At 46.1% G+C, this 23314-nt stretch overlaps 1 protein-coding gene across 1 annotated transcript; it reads left to right on the top strand.

Moving 5' to 3' along the window:
• The first annotated feature begins 428 nt into the window (after positions 1-428).
• maneal (mannosidase endo-alpha like) lies at positions 429-23175 on the top strand. Its single transcript, XM_004561030.4, has 4 exons — positions 429-1582; positions 7096-7205; positions 16152-16228; positions 17384-23175. The coding sequence occupies exons 1-4, from the start codon at positions 1078-1080 to the stop codon at positions 18018-18020; spliced, it is 1329 nt and encodes a 442-aa protein (XP_004561087.1). The 5' UTR covers positions 429-1077; the 3' UTR covers positions 18021-23175.
• The last annotated feature ends 139 nt before the right edge of the window (positions 23176-23314 follow it).

The following is a 23314-nucleotide window of genomic DNA, read 5'->3' as shown; positions in this document are numbered from 1 at the left end:
GCTGTCAGACTCCATAATAAAGACTTTAACTGATCAAGCACACACATCCATACATATGCAATAATACTAAGTGCAATAATCCTTTCTGTCATCGTTGTATTTTACTCAGTTGTATATAGTATTTGTATTCTATTTTTATCTTATTGTATATTTATTTTATTTTATTCTACTGTATATAGTATTTTATTTTATTCTATTCTGTACAGCTGTGTACTGTATTTATTCTTATTGTATTCTAATTTTTGCCTCATAACTTTTGCACTGTCCACTTCCTGCTGTGACAAAACAAATTTCCCACGTGTGGGACTAATAAAGGTTATCTTATCTTATCTTATATCTACAAACGTGCCAACACATCTACAGGCCACACTTCCTCTGGAGAAATGTCTTCTTATTGTAAAGAATCATTTGGCTCCACCTCCTGCTTCTGTCGCCCACTGGTCGCCCCCCATACACGTCTTTCCGGTCGGGCTTGATCTCGTCTCCGTGCTGCTAGTACTGAAGAAACAAACGCTCCATTCTGTCGTCTTTTATTTGTGTAGTCAAATAAAAGGTTCGTTTTTCTCTTTGATTGTTTTACGGTTTGGGGACAGAACCGGAGCACTTTCCCGTCTCTGACCGGAGGAGCAGCAGCAGGAGCTCGGCGGAGGAGAGAGAGGCAGGCGGAGAGCGCCGAGCATCGGCTGGATGCAATACAAAGGTAACGAGGCTCCTCTGTGAGCGGACTGCTTGTGTTGTCAGTGGAGACGGAGGAACGGTGTTTTTGCTACGGAGAGCAGAGGATGTGAATCGCCAGTGAGAGCGTGATGGCCGAGCAGGAGGCGCTCTGTTGCAGCAGCATCGAGCAAAATGTCCCCGGGTCCTGGTTTGAGGAGTGAAAGCAGAGTGGCTATCCTTCGTTCCGCAGACTCCATTACGCACCAGCTGCTGCTCCTAAATGCGTTCATTCCTGTTTCCGCTCTGTTCCCGTTCACGCTGTGAGAGGATGGCTGGCTGGCGCTGAGGAGAACCAGTGTCGGCCCCTCGCTGGCTTCTGGATCGCGTGTTCTTCCTGCGGCAGAACCACGGACAGCGACGATGACTCGGCTGCGCAGGAAAGCGCTGGTGGCGCTTTTCCTCTTCACGCTCTTTATTTTTGGGACCATGATGGGCCTGAGGACGCTGAAACCCAGCGACGGCTTTTCGGACCTGGCTCCTGGTATGGATTTCATCGGGGAGAGGTCAGAGAGGAGGCGGCTGGATGTGAAAGACGTGGTGGTTTCCCCAGGTCAGTTCCACATGAGCAGCAGCGACACGAAGGTGGTTTTCACCAGATCGGACCGGGAGTACAGCATATTCTACGACGTCCACATCTTCTACTACCTGTGGTACGGCTCTCCCAGCGTGGACAACAAGTACATCCACTGGGATCACGTGCTGGTGCCACACTGGGACCCAAAGATCGCAGCCAGCCATGCTCAAGGAAAGCACACGCCTCCGGATGACATTGCCTCGAGTTTCTACCCCGAGCTGGGACCCTACAGCTCGAGGGACCCGAAGGTGCTAGAGTCACACATGGCCCAGATAGAAGCGGCCGCAGCGGGTAAGCACTGTTGCAACATTGGCTCTGTGTGTATGTGACAGAGTCTCGGCTCTTTGAATGCTAAGTGCAACGAAGCATGTTCATGTTGAACTATCATAACTAAAAGTATCCAGATTAAATGTAAAATATAAAGTTTCCAGTGCTGTGAAGAGTAAAACAGTGTTGTCCTCTATTCACGGTGAACTAGAAGAATGCAGTTTCATTTACTATGCATGAATATGCACCATAACGCTGCTGATCAGGTTTATTCACGCGTATCTCGGTCCGTTTGGTCTGCAGCACTAGTCCTGTGGGAGTATGTTAGAGGGGCACCGTGTTCACAGGCTGCACTTTCTAAATAAAATGCCTCTTCCACATGGATGGATGAACACACTGACTCTATGCAAACATGCAAAACTTCAAGATAACAAGTTTGCTTAGAGATGGTGATAAAACACCAGTGTCTGATCAGGAGATTTACATGGTAAATATTGTTTCATCAATATTACAGAAAGTTCCCTCTAATTAAAATAAAAAAAGCAAACCAACATGTGTAAATTTGAGCATCTTCAGGCGAGCCTCCTGTATTTGCATCAGTGCCACAGTCTCTCACTTCCATCTGGTAAACCTTGTTTCACTCTCGCTGCTCTCCTTCTGTCACAAATCTCCACCGTCTTCATTTCTCTTGTGCACCGTGCGTTGCTTTGGATGGTTGACCCCAGGTTTGTAAACTTGTGATCATATCATATAAGTAAGGAACTGGAACAAACCCACAGCACCCGGGTCTGCCCAAGGACCCCAAGTAAAGCAAGCTTTACTTGGTCCTAAGGACCCCAAAGCGCTTTACACTATACACAATCACTACAGTGTATAGTGTATACAGTGGCTACACTACACTACAGTGTAGCCACAGCTACCCTGGGGCGCACTGACAGAGGCGAGGCTGCCGGACACTGGCGCTACCGGGCCCTCTGACCACCACCAGTAGGCACCGGGTGAAGCGTCTTGCCCAAGGACACAAGGACCGAGACTGTCCGAGCCGGGGCTCGAACCGGCAACCTTCCGATCACAAGACGAACTCCAAACTCTTGAGCCACGATCGCCCTTTATTACAACTCAAAGGTTGCAGTTCACAGCACACCCGCTGCAAGCTCAACACAACCAACAACCTGAACACAGGACCCAGTACAATATTTAAGGCTACGTCCACACTAGGGCTGCCACAAACGATTATTTTGATAGTCGACTAGTCACCGATTATTTTTGCGATTAGTCGACTAATCAGATCATCATCCACTGGACGTAAAACTACAGCTTATTGCACCAGCAGCATCTGCTCTTATATAACTATCATTAGCTTACAGCTTTAAGCTTTTAAGGTGCTAACTACAAATAAAGACAAGATGATAGTTTATTCAATTTTAATGAAATTTGCAGATTGTTTCGGTAAAGTTTAATAAACTCCTTCTATCTAAAATATAACAGGACACCGGAGTATATTCTCCAGCATCTCACACTTCTGATAATCAGCTGTCTGCTTGACGTTTATTCAGCTGTGTAAAAACTATAACTTTAATCTCAGCCAAACCGATTTACTCAGGAACAAATAAAATACAAAAAAAAAAGCCAAACAACAACATTTTTAAGTTATCTAAGTGACTCATATATATTTAACCTGAGTAGTGAAAGGCGGCGGTGGGTTTGAAAACAATTCCGGTGTTCTCACGGCGCTAGTGACCTAGCCCCCGGCTAGCTATCGAGCTAGTGGGTAACAGACGTCTCCGAAAACGTCGGAGCGCTTTTGAAAATATGTGGTGTCCTGATAAACTGAGCAGATATTTGAGGTTTGCACAGCTACATTCTCGCCTGAAAATATGTTAAACGTTTATTTTGTGACCCAGAAAGAATAATAAGAGTAATATTAAAACTAAATAGCTACCGCCATTGTTGGAAACTGAGCTGGGCCGCGCTATGAATTCTGGGACACAGCTGCTTCTTCTTCTTCTTCGGGGTTTAACGGCAGCTGGAATCCTTGTACATGCAGTGCTGCCATCTTCTGTTTCAGTCTGTTATTACACTCTTAAATCCTGCTACTTATTCCTGCGTCTTTCAGGATCTTACAAAGCTTCAAACGACACGTCGACTATTAAATCAGTCGTCGACGATTTTGATAGTCGACGTAATCGTGACTAGTCGACAAATCGTGGCACACTAATGCGTTTTTAAACGAAAACACATCGTTTTCTCTCCGTTTTGGCCTCCCGAGACGCCGCTCTCGAAAACGCACACATTTCAAAATGGAGCTGCCCCGTCGCAGTGTGGACACACGAAAACGCAGACTTTCGAAAACGATGACGCATGTTGGTCATGTGATGCAGTCATGTGGCCAATTAAACAAAGATAGCGGAGTGCATTATACGGCAGTTGTTTTGATTGCTCTCAATTTTGACAGCCCTAAAAAAGATGAATATCAGTTTGTACGTGCTCCAGATAGCTTTTCTTTAATTCTCGCTCGTTTTTGCGCAGGACTGGAACGTAAGCGTTTTGGGCCGACTGTGTGGATGCCAAACGTTTTCAGACGAAAACGCCGTTTTCAAATCTATCCGGGCTAGTGTGGACGTAGTCTAAGTCGGGGGGGCATGATTGCGGATACACGGAACCGCAATCCACGCCCGCCACATACCCCCATCGTCCGACTGAGGCCAGGGAGCCATCCGGCCAAACCTAATCCCCTCCCCCCGCGAGCGGGAGAGAGACCGTCGGCGTCCCCAGCTCCAGGTCCGGCGACAGGGGGGTGTGAGTTCAGGTGGTCGCCCGCGGCTCCAGCGGCGCTGGCGAAGCTGGTCCGGAGGTTGGTCGCATGGCAGGTGGTCGCGGCTCACAGGCGGCTGGGCTGACGTAGGATCAATTGGCGCGCCGGCCTCTGGTGGAGATGAGGCCGGTCTGGCCAGCATGCCGCCCTCAGACTTGGCGGGGCAGTCGCACGGCACGCCCTCCGGCCGAGCAGGCTCCTCCTCTTCCGCTGCTCCCGGCTGGAGCAGCTAGTGGTGGGCGGATCCAAATATCGATTATACCAATGCCAAGTTGGCGGATCGATACTAGCCTGGTGAGATCGATTCTTTAAGTTCCGCTCTTGTTTGCGGTGCTGTCGTTTTGGCAAAGACGAAACAGCCAGCGACTCGCTGCACCTGTGTCAGCGCAGAGCAGGCACACTTTGCTCCCCTCCTACCTCTTGTGTTTAGATGGTGCGCTGTCACGTGACGTGCCTTAGACGCGTTGGGGGTTGTTGTTTACATATTATTTATATTTTTATCAGCTCTTATTGTTGTTGAGAATTTTAATTGTAAATTTTGTATTATAGTTTCTCAACAGTGCTTGTTTAGATTTTTTAACTGGTTTGCGCAATTTATTGTAACATTTTTATTAAAAAAAGAAAAAGATAACTAAACCGCCACAGCAGACCCGATGGCATTTTCATGCTTCACAGCATCATTTATTCTTACAATGATCACACGGCTGTGTGGCACGGCTACAGTACATTCTGCTGCAGCTCTCCCGCTGCCAGCCGTACACATCACTATCAACAACAACACAAGCAGAGCACAGGTTTTAAGCCGGCGAGGTGTGGTTGTACATGCCGTGCAGGTGAGTCCATCTCACCTGCAGCGGCATCGCAGAACACACCCCGCCACATACCCCCTTCGCCCCTGAGGCCGGGCCAAACCTACTCTCCCCTCCGCGAGCAGGCGAGGGCCCGGACCATCGGCGCCCCAGGCCCCAGCTGGGCAGGCGGTCGGCGTGCAGTACCATGCAGCATGCTCTGTTGGAAGAGAGGCTAGACCGGACAGCACACCGCCCTCGGGTGTGGCAGGACCCCCACGCACCTCCGTCTCCAGCTTGGCAGGTCCCGCTGGTGCGCCAGCCTCCGGCTCACCCCGAACCGGCCCTTCCCGTGCGCTGTCCACCCTTACAATAATCACACGATTTCTCTGCATTCAACTCTGCAGCTCGCCCGCTGTACACATCACCAACAACAACACAAGCAGAGCACAGGTTTTAAGCCAGAGAGGCGTGATTGTAGACGCGGTGCAGGTGAGTCCATCTCACCTGCCCTGGCATCGCAGAGCAGCCACAATAATTTCTACTTTGTCCTAATTATGTCCTGGGTTTTAACTATTTAATAATGAAAAAGGAAACATCACAAAAAACACTTAAGGTCATAAAAATAAATTGAGATTTAGCAATTCAATGGCGTATCCACCTTATTTATTGAGTATCGGCGATACTGGCCCTTATGTACTTGATATGGGATCGATACCAAAATATGGAGTATCGCACACCACTAGGAGCAGCTCCTCCACCTCTGTCAGGTGCGGACCCTCACGCACCTCCTCTGCAAGCAGGCGCAAACCCTCGCGCAGCTCCTCCCCTTTCTCCTCCTCCTCAACCAGCAGGCACGGATCCTCACGCTCCGCCTCCTCTTCCTGCGACGGCTTGGCAGGTTCCTCCCGCGCTCTCCGTGCACTGACCTCCAACTCGGGCTGAGCAGTTGGGTAAGCTGTTGGTGGACCCAGTGGTTGCTCGGTGGCCCTCCTCCGGGGAGCAGGAACAGGCGCAGGCCCCAGCCGGGTACAAGCCGCTCCCACCCCAGGAGTGGGGATGGGTGCGGTGGCAGGTCCTGGCTGGTCGCAACCAGTGGGGGTGGCGGCCATGTTGGCCAGGACTGCATCTGAGCTGCCAGACTCGCGATCCTCTGCGTGCGGCGCTCAACCAGGTCCTCCAGTTCTTCCTGCCAGCACCACAACACTGCCGCCTGCTCCTGCTATGTTGCCAACATCTGGGTCAGCTCCTTCCCCGGCTGGCCCGCGGGTCTGCTGTGTCCCCGTCCTGGGTTTCAGCACCGCTGTAACAAACCCACAGCAGACCCGGGTGCATGTTCACGCTTGGCAGCATACTTTATTACAACTCAAGGTTGCCGTTCACGACACACACCGCCACCGCGGGGTGACTGCTTGCACACGGCCAACCACCGGACCAGCGGCGCTGGCACCTGAACTCACACCTCCCTGTTGCTGGACCAGGGGTGGGGACGCTGTCGCTCCGGGCCGATTTTCCCTCTCCCGCTCACGGAGGGAGGGGAGTAGGTTCGGCCGGATGGCTCCCTGGCCTCAGTTGGGCAATGGGGGTATGTGGCGGGGCATTGCCTGCAGTGCTGTGCAGGGAAGGCGGACACACCTGCACGGCATCCGCAATCGTGCCCTGCCGACTTAAGTATTGCACCGGGTGCTGTGATAGTGGTTGTTGTTATGTTGAGCTGCAGCTCTGTGTGTGGATGTACAGCAACCGTCAAAGCATTAATAAAATATGCTGCAAACCATGAACGTGCACCCGGGTCTGCTGTGGGTTTGTTACAGGAGCACTGACTGGAAGTTCTGATATCGCCTGTTTTTCGCTTGTCTGAATCTCATTCACTACAGTGAGCGCTAACTGTACAGTCTTCATCCTCCTTTCCTTTTGCTTTGCTGTCTTTGAAGGAGTGCTGGTTTTGTCCTGGTATCCTCCAGGGGTGGGGGACGACCACGGGGAGCCCACAGAGGACCTCGTTCCTACCGTTATGGACGCTGCCCACAGGCACAGCATCAAGGTAACTGGTGAGACAACCGGTATGTTTTCCCCTTTCTGACGATTTACTGAATTTCTAGATGGCTTGCCAGTGTTTCCTGACTGTTAATGTTAAGAACAGTATTGATTTGAATCTCTTAAAAATCAGCTTTGTGGTCACACTTTGACTTTGTGATTATTTAGACATCATCAACCTGAAGAGCAGAAAGATAACACTTAATAAAAAGAATTGATGAACGTGTAGAGGGGTTAGAGTCTAGAAGACTTTAGAAGACTTTTAGAGTCTTTTAGAGTCTTCCAGATAAGTATCAAGGCTGAGGATACACTGTACAAGTCCTGTATCTATAATGTGATTTATATCATGCTTTATAAATATGGAGGCACAGAATAATGACAAACATGCTAAAAGTAAGAGTACTTACATACTCTAAGTATTTACGTAGTTGCATATACGTACACAGATATACGTATATGCAGCTGAGAAGGTTTAGAAACACATTTCAGTGTCTGTAGGTGCAGAAATATTGGACGTGGTCAGAGTGACAGATTATTTTAAAAGGTTTTCTTTTTGTACCCAAACATTAATGGCCCGCATTCTGTCACTCGCCAAAGAGCCAAAAGCAACTCCGGTTACCTTGAACATAGAACAGGTGTTACACATCGAATATACTGAAATACTCGAATACCTCAAACTAGTATCTGCAGAAACGCAGTGTGAGTGAAGAATTCAGCTGTGACATTGATTTTGTTGATTAGGTATTTCCAGTGTTGGGAAGGTTACTTTTAAAATGTAGTAGTAGTATTTATTTATTGTCATTGTCAAGAACAATGAAATTGCGTTTGGGGCTTCCATACAACCCAAAAAAAGAAGAAAATAATAAATACCCCTTAAAACCCAAGTGTACATATTTATTATTATTATTATTATACTCCAATGCAATAAGACAATCCTTAGCAATAATGTTCGTAGAAATTCAGACAAAGACCTGAGAAACATGACAAAATACAACAATGCAACCCGTTCAATATTATTGTACTGTGAGATATGATATCAGATATGATAGTTATCTATTTAAGAAAGAGGGAGGGGGAAGAGAATAAAGATATGATGTACTCCACTACAGATTACAGATTACATGCCCCAAAATGTATTCTGTAACGTACTCTGTTACGTTACTCAATGAGAGTAACTGATTCTGAATAATTTGGATTACTTAATATATTATCATGCTTTTTACAGCTACATGAATGTTGCTGTGATTTATTACTATTACTGAAGGTTACTCGCCATTTTTGCAGTGATCTCGTATAGAAATCAGGTCCGCGGCTCCGAGCCGTAGTAAAGGGGCCTCTGACTAATACGTCGGGTTCGTGTCGGCTCGTAGCCGAAAACTAGCTTCACTTTGTTGTCTGGGTCAACTTTGCTAGTGAGAGACAGAGAGAGGCGTTGAAAGGCTGCTCATACGGAGCTTATTGTTTCAGAGGAAACAGTCGAGTCTTAACAGCTTACTCACAGCTGGGCTTCACTGCCCATCAGGCTACACTCTTCAGGGCGATGCCTGTAACACTCTGCCTGTTGCCTTCATATTAAATCATTTTTGGATAATTATTTTAAAAAATGTTTCTTCACGTCATTATGCGGCCGCGAGTAGAGGTGACGTGGGCCTGAGACTGAGGCACAGACATTAGAGCCTCTTAATGTGTGTTTGTTTGGGTTTCCACCAGCGTGGAAACCAAAAACAGAGAGGACATAGCCGAACATATGAAACAGGAGAAGACCGCTGTGTAATCCATTTATTTCAGCAAAGTAACTGTATTCTGAATACCACCTTTTTAAACGGTAACTGTAACTGAATACAGTTACTCATATTTTGTATTTTAAATACGTAACGGCGGTACATGTACTCTGTTACTCCCCAACACTGTGTATTTCACTGTGAACGTGTCACTGCATATACTGCTCTTAGACGCTCGCACACTGGGGGATGAGCCTGCTGTGCTAACAGAGAATTACAAAGTAAAATTCACTTGTGTATTCATTGATCATATATATATTATAACATGCTGTTGAAGATCTTTGAGGTATTCCTACACAAAGCATATATGTGAACCACTGTGAACTGCTTTGTGTTTGCTAGGTTTGCCTCAGTGTGCTCGTCAGTTTTCCCTCCGTCTGTTCTTGAAAGTCCAGTTTTTCAGCGTTCACTCCACAAACAGTAGCTTGCAGGTAAACCGTGTGTGAAAAGCATGTTTTCTGCAGTCAGAGGGCCTAGTTAGGTTCTCCCTCCCAACACAGGCGGAGTGTCATCAGGTTTTATTGTGGCCATGGCTTTTACGTGACCCACAATTGAGATTTAACAAAATATAGTCTTTATTCATTTCAGAGTTTGGCGCCTATGTTCACCCATAATAACCTGTAAAATCTATCCGAGACTACAAATTTACAGCTTTTATTGAAAATTCATTTATTGCACTGTACGAAGAGTTAGTCCTTTATTTGTTTGTTTGTTTTGGTTTTTTGTGCAAACGACATATAAAAAACATGTATATAATTTTGTCCTTTCGAGGCTTTCTAATATTGACTGCTGCCTGTCCATAATTTAAAGACTACTGAACATTGTATTGGTGATTATAGCTTGCAGTCAGTAGCATTTATTTATTAACAAAATGAAGAGTCCGTCCTCCTTTTCTCAGGAGTTACTGTCAGCGATGTAGACCTCCTCATCCAAAGTGTGCCACAATGTTCCAGCAGCAAGCAGCCAGTGCTGGCAGTGAGAAGCATTACACTGCAACAGTATTAGACAACATCAGTCAAATGAAAGCACAAAATGAGCCGTTTCACTTGAACTTTGCTTTTACACTTTAACAGAAATAAGAACTACAGCCTAACCTTTAACTGCATGATCTCGGGTGCATCGGCTGCTTAAAGCCCTCCTTCGCCATCATTACCATTTACAGTCCAGCTGTCATACGAGTTTAATGAGCGAGTGCTCGTTTTCATTTGTTGACTTTTCGGCAAACATCACCAGATGCTTGTATCTCCTCCTCATCATAGCAAGGTTGTCCTCAGCTGTGTCTTTTTGCCTCAGGTCTGTTGTGTCCACCTTTAGCAGCTTTCTTGCAAAGCATTGTGCTGGAGGTCACTGAAGGAGCTTCCTCTTTACTGCGCTGCCATCAGAGGCTGGCATTCACCTCTCAGACATGTCTCAGCTTTTCTCTTTCTCAGCTCCAACTGAAACAAGGTCAGAGCTCCTTTAGCACTAGCGGCTGTCAGATACCATAAAGCCATTAAATGTTGAAGGTGCTCGAGACAGCAGTGGCAAAATGAGCAGAGCCCCGTGTGGAGGACAGAAAAGCTTTCTCTTGGTCTACTTTTCATGCTTCCTTATATGGAAGTCTTAGTTTGAGAACTGGGTCTCTTTGTGAGTGTTAGTCAGACTTACACAACAGTGTGTATCTCACAGCTGACCTGAGCACTAATGCTTTCATGATTCAGTGCTCCAGAGCTGCTGCTAACAAAATACAAGTTTATCTGTGTTTGCTTTCTCTGCACATGTCATATGCATATGTTTGGGAGCTGCTTGTCCTGTGATGCAATGAAAAAGACGCAGCAGGAAACTGTCTGCCCCTCTGCCACTATATGAACGTGTCACAGAAATGACATTTTACAGACACAGGATCCCCTCCAGTGTTACACAATCTAACTAACCTCCTAACTATTGAGCTGGGTGCTATGTTGCTAAATAAAGTGCTGGCATTGACACTGTCTGGAAACTGGAACGGCAAAATAAAAGCTGTACTGACAAACAGTCTACAGCTGCTTTTCATGAAGCTTTAAGGCTCAATAAGAAAAATGGCCTTGTGCAGAATATAGGATGCTTTAGGTGATCAGCACCCAAGTTAGACTCCATCCCCTGAGCTGGGCCTTTATGTGTAGAATGTTCTCCCTGTGTCTGTGTGGGTTCTCTTCAGGTACTCCGGAGAGAACCCACATGCAGTTAGTGGGGTTTGGTTCATTAGTGATTGTGGTGTGAATGTGGTAGATGGGAAAGTTTCCATCCCCTCACGGCACTGAATTGGATAAGCGGAGGATGGATGGGTGGATGCATGGACGGAGGGAGGGATGATGAATGAATAGAACATGGATGTAGGGAGGGAGGGATGATGGAGGGAGGATGGATGGATGGACGGAGGGATGATGGATAGATGGACGGATGGATGGAGGGAGGGATGATGGAGGGAGGGATGGATGGAGGGATGATGGATGAATAGAAGATGGATGGAGGGATGATGGATGGGTGGATGCATGGATGGATGGAGGGATGATGGATGGATGGACGGAGGGATGATGGACGGATGGATGGAGAGAGGGATGATGGACGGAGGATGGATGGACGGATGGATGGAGGGAAGGATGATGGATGAATAGAAGATGGATGGATGGAGGGATGATGGATGGGTGGATGCATGGATGGATGGAGGGATGATGGATGGATGGATGCATGGATGGATGGAGGGATGATGGATGGATGGATGGAGAGAGGGATGATGGACGGAGGATGGATGGACGGATGGATGGAGGGAAGGATGATGGATGAATAGAAGATGGATGGATGGAGGGATGATGGATGGGTGGATGCATGGATGGATGGAGGGATGATGGATGGGTGGATGCATGGATGGATGGAGGGATGATGGATGGATGGATGGAGAGAGGGATGATGGACGGAGGATGGATGGACGGATGGATGGAGGGAAGGATGATGGATGAATAGAAGATGGATGGATGGATAGAGGGAGGGATGATGGATCGATGGATGGACGGATGGATGATGGATGGATGGATGGATGGAAGGGTGGATGGATGGAGGGAGGATGGATGGATGGACGGAGGGATGATGGATGAATAGAAGATGGATGGATGGAGGGATGATGGATGGATGACGGAGGGATGATGGACGGATGGATGGAAGAAGGGATGATGGAGGGAGGATGGATGGATGGACGGGTGGATGGAGGGAGGGAGGGATGATGGATGGATGGACGGATGGATGGCGGGATGATGGATGAATAGAAGATGGATGGACAGATGGATGATGAATATGTCTCTGTCTACAATGTGCCGTCTCTCAAGACAGTCAAAACCCTTTAACTGGAACTTGATCAGTCAGGCTAGAATCAAAAGTACTGATGTCATCAGGACATTTCCACACTGAGCCAACACCTCTCTGTTACAGAGCTGAGGACGCCTTTGTGCCCAATATCTAGAATAAATATCTACATTTAACCTACAATGACAAAACCAACTCAAAGTGCTCTGACTAAATCGAGTTTGTGCGATTGTCTCTACATTGTGACTGATGAGACTACAAACCATTATACACATTTAACAATTAAATGATCTGACAAACACATTTGTTTCATTTTCTGCTCATTTTATTTCCAAATTAAGAAGAAAATTCTGTGAGTAATTTAGAGTGTCCGATCAAAGTGCATGTCTGCACTATGAGAGGCCCCACAGAGCCGCTGCTGTTACAACCCTCCTTTCAAAATCCGTATATGATGGAGTCAGATTTGCAACCCTGTCCTTTGGTCTGACTGTCTACTCAATACTGCAAGGCCTTTAAAGACCCTGCAGTTTGGGGACAAAGCCCTGACAATCAGACCACCCCCTCTGAGCAAGCACAAGGCGACGGTGGGAAGGAAAAACTCCCTTTAACAGGAAGAAACCTCCGGCAGAACCGGGCTCGATGAGGGGAGGTCTTCTGCCGCAACCTGTGTTAAATAACAGCGTTTGTTACAAACACTGAAACGGCTGCAAATGTTCTGAAAAGAGGATTGTAACTGTTGTAACATTATGAAGGTACCTGAAGGTGGATTCTGTTCATGTGGACGTAGCGTTCACAGCGTTTTCTCCCGCTGTGAACGCTACGTCCACATGAACAGAATCCACCTCTTGGGACTGACTTACCTGGATCCATTGAGTAATTATGAAGATAATCACTCTGTTTCTGACTCGCTGCTCATGCAGCAACTGAACAGCCTCCTCAAAGATCTACAAAAAGAAGCGAGGGCCCTAACGACACAGTTTCTCGGCCTGTCTTTCTGGGAACCTGTGGATCCATTTTGTGCGTTGTCCTCACTGGCAGATTGTTGCGTTTTGTTCTCACTGGCTGGAGAAACGCTTTTGTTACTTTCTAAACGTCTCAGCGCGTGACCGGAGCCGCTCGATGCTTTTAGCTCTGCTTTTAATAGCTCCACAACGGCTGCTACAAAAGTCGCGTCACCCTTTTCCATCACAAACTGAAGCACGTATTTGGATCCAAATATGCGACACAGGTCTTTGTACATTATGATGTACAAGTTTTTTACAGTTTTTAGAGGAGTCAAGTCTCCCCCAATCTTCCCTCTTATATCAGTCACTATCTGCTGAAAATTCAGCTTTACAGCAGTTGTTTGTGTTTTCTCAGAAACGTGAGCGACTAAATTTGCAAGACACAAAGTGAGAAAGGTATCGGTCTCTGCGGGCGCAGGAAGCGCCCCAGACGAGCACTGCGGGGCGTCGCTACATTTTTCTTCACTCTCTGAACTCTCACGGTCAAGATTTTGGACATCAGTGATTTGAAATGCATCACTGTTGCCCTCGCTACCCACATCTCCCTCACCTACACAAGCTGGAGTCTGTGTGCTTTTAAAAGTCTCTGCAGACTCTGGTTTAAAGTCGTCATCTTCCTCAGAGTTTGGCGAGTCAACAATGCTGTAGCTGCGACTCTCACCATCTACAAAAGGGGGAGCTAAGGTCTTTGTAAAGTCCTTTAAAATGTTCGCTACACTGTGAACCATCCCAACAAAGTTTGTTGGGGATGTGGATCTATCTGATTGCAAGGACGTGGACCCTGTGATACGACTCAGGGCTGAGTTTACGTTCTTTGCAATCGACACTGAAAATAAAGTCAGTAGTTTGTCTGAGTCACAAGACCGCCGTTGCCCAAAACCCAAGACCCAACCGAAGCAGTAATGAAAGATGTTTCTGAGGCTGGCCTGAATATCATCCTCTGTCACCCTGCAGTCACTGCACCCATCAAGCAGAGGTTCAACCTTCATCCTGAAAAGGGAGAGAAGAGAAACGTAGTCATCTTCCCACACTATCACTGCTTTGTGTGGTAATCACTGGGTTTTTCAACAGGACAATGCTGCAGTACACAATGCCCACAGGACGAGGGACTACTTGCAGGAGAATAACATCACTGTTTGGGACCATCCTGCATGTTCCTCTGATCTGTATATTTTTATATATTTTATTTATTGTTTACTCTATTTAATTTGTAAAATATGTGTACACACACACACACACACACACACACACACACACACACACACACACGTAGAAAAATATTTAGTATACACATCCAGAAATGCATATACTATTATATATTGTACATATATTTATTAGTTTCAGATGTAGCCATTCTTGTATTTTGCTTGTTTACATTATTGTATTTGCACAACTCTGTTGCTTGTGAAGCTCGCACACAAGAATTTCACTCACATGTGCTGTACCAATGTACCTGCACATGTGATGTGACAATAAAAGTGATTTGATCTGATCTAAATCCAACTGAGAAACTTTGGGGATGGACGGCAAAGGAAGTTTACAAAAATGACAACAGTTCCAGGCAGCAGACGCCCTTCATGCTTCATCTTTTGTCTCGTTCACATTTCTTCTTGTGCAGAGACACCGATGTGTCTCTGCACAAGCTGATGTGAGCAAACAAAGCCCTTTCCACAGTGAATACAGTCTTGCCTCGCTGGCATCATTTCTAACCAGTCAAGATTGTTGACAAGCTGAGCTTGAGTGCCAAACGCTACCACGTTGCTATGGAAACTGTTTACAAAGACCTTGAAGCCTCTTTTTAAAAGATGGAGTGGGCGGCGAGCGTTGGCTGTTCACGGCTCGACAGCTCTCTCCCTGCTTCGCTGTTTGAGACCTGCAGCAAAACAAGCGTAGCACAGTTGTTTCAGGCTGACAGAGAGCATCCATCAGTCAGCTCACACTCCTGCCACAGAACAAAACACCCTGCTGTCTGTGAAGGCATGAAGTTATACCACTATGGTGGAGAGGTACATACTCTGTTTAGGTTATAGCTGTTACTCAGTCACCTGATTGTGTTGGCAGACGTGGTGACGGTCCAGGCCATGTCTGCTGCTCCTCCCTCTCTGTCCCAGCATGCTCAGCATGCAGCCAGAGAAACTTGGGCTCTGCCTGCTGTTCTCTATCCTTCTGTCTCTACAACAGAGGAAACACTCCCCTGCTTTTCTTTCTGTGTGTTTATCAGCAGGTAATGTTCTGCATAAATGAAAGCATGCTCAGACTTTGTTCTGCCAGCTTTCTTCACTGTGTCCACCTCACGTTTCCTGAGCTCAACACATGTGGTGACACATTAGTGTAAAACAGCTGGTTCAGAATAATCACTGTAGTCGTGTCTTTGTGAAACCAAAGCAGTTTTGTAAGAAGGATAAATGTATCAGGCATGTTTCCAACATTTTACTAATAACTTACCCACTGACTTAAACTCAAACTACACTTCCTCTGTTTATCAGCAGCTCTTTGCAGCTACTTGTTACTGTTCAAAGCACATCTTTCATGGTTCATCAAACACAGCACAGCTACAGTTACAATGTTTCAAACAAGGACAGCAGACAGCATTGGCATGATGTTAAATAGTTTGGTAATTAGGCAAACACACGTTTAAGATGTGGTATCTGCAGAGAGGGTACGCAGTGACAGCAGAGATGCTGCAGCTCGCTGCCATGATTACAGGTACTAACTCAGTCTTTCCTCTTTTCTGGCAGTTCATAAGAAACAGAAAAGAAACACTTTCACCTCTTTAACTATTCTTTCCCAGGTCTTTGTGGATTCAGGTGCTGCTTTTCAGTAACGTCTGTATTGTCATGTGTTCATGCACAGGTGGCTTTTCACATACAGCCATACAAGGGCCGGACGGACCAGAGCATGTATGACAACATCAAATACATTATTGACAAGTAAGCTGTTTTTCTGTGAGTCCCATTACCTCTGAATGATCAAGCTGTCTGTGTCAGTTGGTGCTAACATTAAAAGCCCACACATGTGATGGAACATGAACCCTGATAGATGAGGAACAAGTCATTAAATATAAATGCCCAGACTGTGCTGTCACAGATCAGCAGGTTTCTGCTCCTTCAACTGATTAAAAATGACTGAAACAAACCTTTGTTCTGCGGTTTCATAGTACTGCAGTGTTTGCAGAAGTCAAGCATCATAGAAAGTCGTTTTTAAAGTGCAATATTATAAGATCATTGGTACAAATCCTTTACTTTTGATTTCCCAAAAATATTGGCACCGATATTTGTGTGAAAACCGCTGCGATGACCATCTGCATATTAGGACACAAACTCGAGTCAGTAAAGCTCATGATGTGTTAGACTCCAACATGTTAAACACACCATGAAAAAAGTGTAGGCATCAGACGCAGACCCGTCCGCACGTTCATGCTTTGCAGCATCTACCTCTTTATTCACAGTTGTTGTTACGAACACGGCTGCAGCTTTTCAGCTCGCACACAAACATACACATGAACAACGACAATATTAAACAGTCAGCACAGAGGCGTGCTGACTGACTTTTGAGGCGTGATTGCAGATGCCGTGCAAGTCGCGGTGCCGCCGACACCCCTGCAGCGGCACCGCAGACCACACCCCGCCACAACAAGGTTTGGACAAAATAGGCGTCTAGGCTGGTGTACTGACCCTGGATCAGCTGACCAGAGGACCCATGAAGTGTCTGATTTCCTGTCCTGTTTATATGTTAGACAGCTCACATATATTTGCAAAGTGAACCAGAAAGACGCTTCAGAAACATGCTGTGATTCGTTCATTTGGTGGCACCGCCCTCCTTATAAATCACATCAACCGCCCCTCCCTGAGCCTGGTTCTGCCGGAGGTTTCTTCCTGTTAAAAGGGAGTTTTTCCTTCCCACTGTCGCCAAAGTGCTGCTCATAGGGGGTCATATGATTGTTGGGTTTTTCTCTGTATGTATTATTCTAGGATCTACCTTTCAGTATAAAGAACCTTGAGGCGAGTGTAGTTGTGATTTGGCGCTGCATCAATCAGATTGAATTGAACTGAATACAGCAGCTTAACACGTCTCATTTTTCTCAGGTATGGAAAACATGGCGCCTTCTACAAATTCAAGTCGAGCACCGGGCGAGTACTGCCTCTGTTTTACATCTACGACTCCTACCTGACACCGCCCGAGTCCTGGGCAGAACTTCTGACAGCTAAAGGCTCCCGCAGCGTTAGAGGCACGCCTTACGATGGGATTTTTGTTGCACTCATTGTCGAGGAACGTCACAAATACGACATCCTAGCCAGCGGCTTTGACGGCATGTACACGTACTTTGCCTCGAACGGCTTCTCGTTTGGCTCGTCTCACCAGAACTGGAAGGCCATCAAGGCGTTCTGTGACGCAAACAATTTGCTGTTCATCCCAAGCGTTGGTCCCGGGTACGTGGATACTGCCGTTCGACCGTGGAACAACCATAACACCAGGAACCGTGTTAACGGACGTTACTATGAGACGTCCCTGCAGGCAGCTTTGTCTGTCCGTCCAGAAATCGTCACCATTACGTCCTTCAACCAGTGGCACGAAGGCACACAAATAGAGAAGGCTACGCCCAAGAAAACTGTGACCCGTTTGTATCTAGATTATCAGCCTAACCAACCAGACCACTACTTGGAGCTAACACGCCAGTGGGCAGAGAACTTCAACAAAGAGAAGGACAAGTGGCTGATGTGAGCGTCAGCTGAGTGGACGGTCTGAGCATCGCTACAACATGATGTTGAGCTCGCTGCCACACCTCTGTGTTCCTGCACACAAAGTTTCCGCTCAGCGCTCTCTTCCTGTTTCGACTGCCTGTCATTTTTGTACATGTTAATAATGACATGCACATGTTGATGCTTCAGGGTCGCAGTGATAAACAGCTAACACTGGTTTTGTGAGTAGTGTGGTTCTGACTACTAAACCCATGTGGATGTGTACAGTAACTCTACTACTCTGTGAGGTTTATGTTGTATTATCCAATGCTCCAGACTGTTCTTTCCTGTCTTTCCATGGTGACAAATTAAACTGTGTGTCTGTTTACAGTTGGACAATCAGTTGCTGATGTGAAAAAGGTCTTAGGCTGCGTTCACACTGCAGGGGAAAGCGCATCAAATCCGACTTCTCTGACCCTCTGCGACCATCTATCCCATCATGGTGTGACGGTGTGAACGGCACAAATCCGATATCTTCAAATCCGATCTGGGTCACTTTGGTATGTGGTGCTGAATCCGATACATATCTGATGTTTTAGAAAGCGACTGCTGTTTGAACAGTCACGTCGCATTAAATCCGTCTTTTACGTCACCGACACAAGACAGACGCCGACTATCAGCGCCCGACATGGTGAACGCTTCTATCCAGGGAAACTGCTGGGAAGACAGCGTTGGAGAAACGTGAACATTTTCTTTGTACTGTATAATCTGCAGATTCTGACAGAAATCTGCAGCTAGAAGCAGCGCTCCTCTGAAACAGCAGTAAGGATCATTATTAGGACAAATGTAAATAACAAAACTTTATAACTTAAAGCAAAACTGGGAAACGTGAAGTCTGAAGTCTTTACATTAAGGCCATCAGTCACACATCCTGTTGCTCTGGGTCTAAACAGAGCGTCGTGTGTGACGTCTTCTTTTGTGCACGCGGCCGCTCTGAGCGTTCACACTAGAGCGCGTTTGCTGTCGCATTTTATTTGTCGTGTGAACGAGCAGACAAAAAAATCAGATTTGAGCATCAAGACCTGCAGAGTGAACGTAGCCTAAGAAAGATGTGACGTGAATAAGATGCTCAGTCCAGATGTTTTTTTAAATCACCTAATTTCTTACTAAATTGACTAAAGACACATGAAACCAGAAACTCTTTGTGACAGGGAAGAATCAGTGAGCTTTGAGCTTTTGGTTGTCAGAGACCAAAAGTTATCCAGAGCGTGCAACACCCCAAACTCTTGGTGAGCACATGCGATCATCGGCTGATTGCACTCACTGGTTGTCTTGTGGTTGTCAGTGTGTCTCCAAATAACTGCCATCTAAAATATAAATGCAGATAGACTGCAAGCACATTGCAATCAACCCGAGTTCACTGCAAATGCAACACAGCTTTACATTAGGGATTTGCACAGACCTGGTGTCAGTGTTCAAAGCGACAGCATCATGGCTTTGCTGCACAGAGCGCCATCATTTGGTCTCCAGCCGCCGTTTCCCCAGTGCAGCAGTTCTCTGTTCCTGCTGCTCCAGAGTGGCCAGAGATGAGTCATCACAGCTTCATTCTAACATCTCAGAACTATCGATGTTTACGTTTGGAGTGAGTTTGACAGCTGGGACATGCTTTAGCTGCCTGAGTTTAGATGAGCAGCCAGCCACGAGTCAACAGTCACTACAAGAAAGTTTCCTGTGCCAATGGGCTTTCTGAAAAAGATGCTTCAAAGTTCTGATCACAGAGTCCTACTTGACATAAGCCCCAATATATTTGTCACTCCTTGGAGTGATACTGGAGTAAACTGGGGATCTTTTGCTTCTTAGCCAAATGTGTAAAACACTGCACTATGGAGCCACAGTAGTGAGCTGGTCCTCTAACAATGGCCACTTCTTTCATGTACGTCCATCAGTTACATGTAAGAGCAGGGAGTTAAACGGTCTGTGAAGAAAATCTGAGAGAGTTTAAGAGATAAAAGAGCTGTGATGAGCATCAGGGGCAAAAAAATCAAACTGGGATCGATGGAGAACCTGCCGGTGTCACTGTCGGACACACCAGAGCTAACGGTCAGTGCAGGGGAACATTTTAATGAGGTCATTAAACCTGCTGTGGTTCTCATAATGAGACAGAAAACAGAACAGGGTCGTCTGTCTGGTTCCAAAGGGAGCAGACGTTTCTGAGGACACACAGGACCTCCAGTGATTAAATATTGTAGAAACTTCCATAAAACTAAAACTGATGTTGGTATTTATTAGACATTAACTTGATATGTTTTTATATCTGAGTTTGAGCTGGCACGCTGGACTTCTCCAAGATGCCAGAAATAATCAAGAAATTAATTTCAGGAACAAAAGTTGATGAATAATAAAAAATAAATGACCAGTACTGTCAATTTGAGGCAGTTGTGGTGAAATACATTTGTTAACCAGTGTCTCTCCAAAGCAGCTTTGCTAAACTGTGTTTAGGATATCAAACATCAGCATCTCAGGTCTTTTGGATACTTCCTGCATTTTTCCCCTTTCAGATTAAAAGAAGACACTTTCAAGCTGTTTTTATCAGAATGTGTTTTCATACGGTCTGTAGAGCAGCTTTCATTGTGTAGATGAGGGTTTTTGTGTAATTAACCTGATGGCAGTATTTCGGTGGCGTGCAGTTGGAAGAGGAACACATCAGCAGACAAAAGCCAACCAGCCGACATCCAAGCAGCCCGGCTCGTGTGAAGGACTCACTGGAGCAAAGCTGGTCCCTCAGGACGACCTGTTGCCTGGCTTTAATGGCTCTGCCTGTGCCCATGAAAACGAGACGTTCGTGCTGCTGGCAGTGAACATAAATCGTCGAGCCTCGAGTCACCAATCACTGCAAATGTACAGCGTAGCACTTGGAAGGCAGCGTGCTTCTCTCAGAAGTCTTTGTAGAGAAAAAGGCTGAGAAACAGAAAGAAGGCAAACACGAGGATAACAATACTATTCTTATTTGAATGATCACTGACACTAAACAGTCTTACAGCTCCGGTCCTGCGACTGTGCTGGACAAACTCATAGAGACGAACAGTTATTGACTTATTGAAGATGGTTTGCCATCTTCTGTAATGCTCTGATTTCTCACCACCAGCACGTTTCATTTATTCCGTAAATAAAATGCACCGGCAGGTCCACACAAAATGTTTCCACCAACCGTCCCCACACACAGCGTTGAGCCATCTTATGTTTACCTGTTAACAGATCTTTAGAGATTTGACACCACATTTTCAAATGTTTAATATTACAGGTTATTACTCTGATTACACACCAAGTCTGATACCACAGACAGATTAACACAGTTATCCACATATTTCCAAATAACTTTGCTACAGTCTCGGTGGTCACATGCTTCCACATGCATGTAAGTGATGTCAAGAGCACCTTTCCCACTGAGATAAGTAATCTCTTTAACTACATAATGACAAGACTGGATCAACCATAGCTAGCTGAGATAAGCTATGTTTTGACAGGGAACAGAGTGAGTGAGCGAAGGCTGTGTCAGAGGACGTCTCAGTGCAGCTAACTCACTGTGAGGATTCAAAAGACTGTTTGAACATCTCAGTGAGAGCAGTTTGAGATGATCTAACATCCTCTGAACATGATGACTCTTATGAAATGGTCAGCAGCAACATCCAGGCAGGCTGTCACGTTTAAAGTCTGCTCAGTTGGTACCAAGGAGCCCACAGTAGTGAACCACCACCAGCAGCCTGAACCGTGGGTACAAGGCAGGACGGTGCTGTTCACTCCAGCTGTGGATTGACAGACACCTTGTTGTAAATGAGTTACGGCTGCCGTCCAATCAGCTTGAAGCATTCTGGCCTTTCTCAGAGGTCAGAGGACAACCGCCACTCACTCACTGTTTGCTGTTGTTTGGATGATCCTCTGTAAACCCTAAAGATGATTTTGTGGGAAACCTGAAGACCTGGCCTGAGGGGGGAGTATGACCTGCTCACCGTTACCATCGTCTGCCCGTTCTAAACGTGCTGACATGTGTGGTAAAATTTGTAAATTATGATTATCTGTGTCTGTGTGTTGGCCCTGCGACATGTCCCGGGTGGACCCCGCCTCTCGCCCTATGACAGCTGGGATAGGCTCCAGCGCCCCCCGCGACCCTGAAAAGGATCAGCGGACGCAAATGGATGGATGGATATCTGTCAAAAACATAGATAAATTTAACAACCACGGTGCAGGTGCTTTGATACGGCGCCGTGTGTTCATCTGCTGAAGGACGAGCCATTAATCAGAGTCATCTCTTCTGTTCACAATGTTGTCATAGCAAAAGGCAACATATTACAGGTGTGTGTGTGTGTGTGTGTGTGTGTGTGTGTGTGTGTGTGTGTGTGTGTGTGTGTGTGTGTGTTAAAATATGAAGGCTAAATCCACCATAGATTTTTTTTCTTTTTAACAAATGTTTTCAAAATATGGGCGTAATTTAAAAATCGACCCTTTATGTCTGTATTGTGTTAGTTTGTCGTGGTCTACAACAGTTGATGGACTCTTCAGTCTACATCCTTTTTCTTTAGTTTTCCCAGAGTTAACGTCACAGATGCAAGAGCGCCATCTGGTGGAGCTCAACAGCTCCATGAACACGATTCAGTGCAAACGATAAAGCTGCTGCATCGCTGACACGCTGGATAGAAGCAGTGCACCTCATCAGTCTGGATTCCAGATTGGAGACAACTAATCTTTTTCTTTCCTCCACAGCCTCAACTACACACGATAAGATGATGATCAAATGAATGTTTCACTGAAACTGAGATATACTGACTCCTACATATCGATAAATGACTGCTGTTCCTTTGTGATGCGTTGTCATCAAACTAATTAAAACTGTTTTGAATGAATAATCACAGTCGATGTTATCAGAGTTTTAAACTGTAGTTACATAGAAAGGACATAACACACAAGAGTGGAAGCATATACACCACGGGAACGTCCAGAGAAGAACAGAAGCAAAAGTCCTGTAGCAACATGGAAGTGTCGAGTACAGAGGGATTCACCAAAATCTGTATCTAAGGTTGCTGGACCATATTCTTGTACTTTGAATGAGCAGAGCAACCTGGGCTCTCATTACACCTGCAGCAACTTTCTCTTTTTCAATGGAATAATCATAATCATAATAATAAATCAACTTTTTGATGATGTTCTTTGTCCAGCACCTGTATATTAGAGTCCTCCCTCTGTCGTGTTCGAGGGCTTCGGAGGTTCTGCTGATGGTTTCAGACGTCATTTCCAAATGATCCGAGTCATCGTGGTTGTTGTAAACCAGGCACGGCTGCAGGA

This window comes from Maylandia zebra, linkage group LG22 (genome assembly GCF_041146795.1).
Source record: "Maylandia zebra isolate NMK-2024a linkage group LG22, Mzebra_GT3a, whole genome shotgun sequence".
Taxonomy (NCBI): domain Eukaryota; kingdom Metazoa; phylum Chordata; class Actinopteri; order Cichliformes; family Cichlidae; genus Maylandia; species Maylandia zebra.
This window is presented reverse-complemented; position numbering and strand designations above follow the sequence as displayed.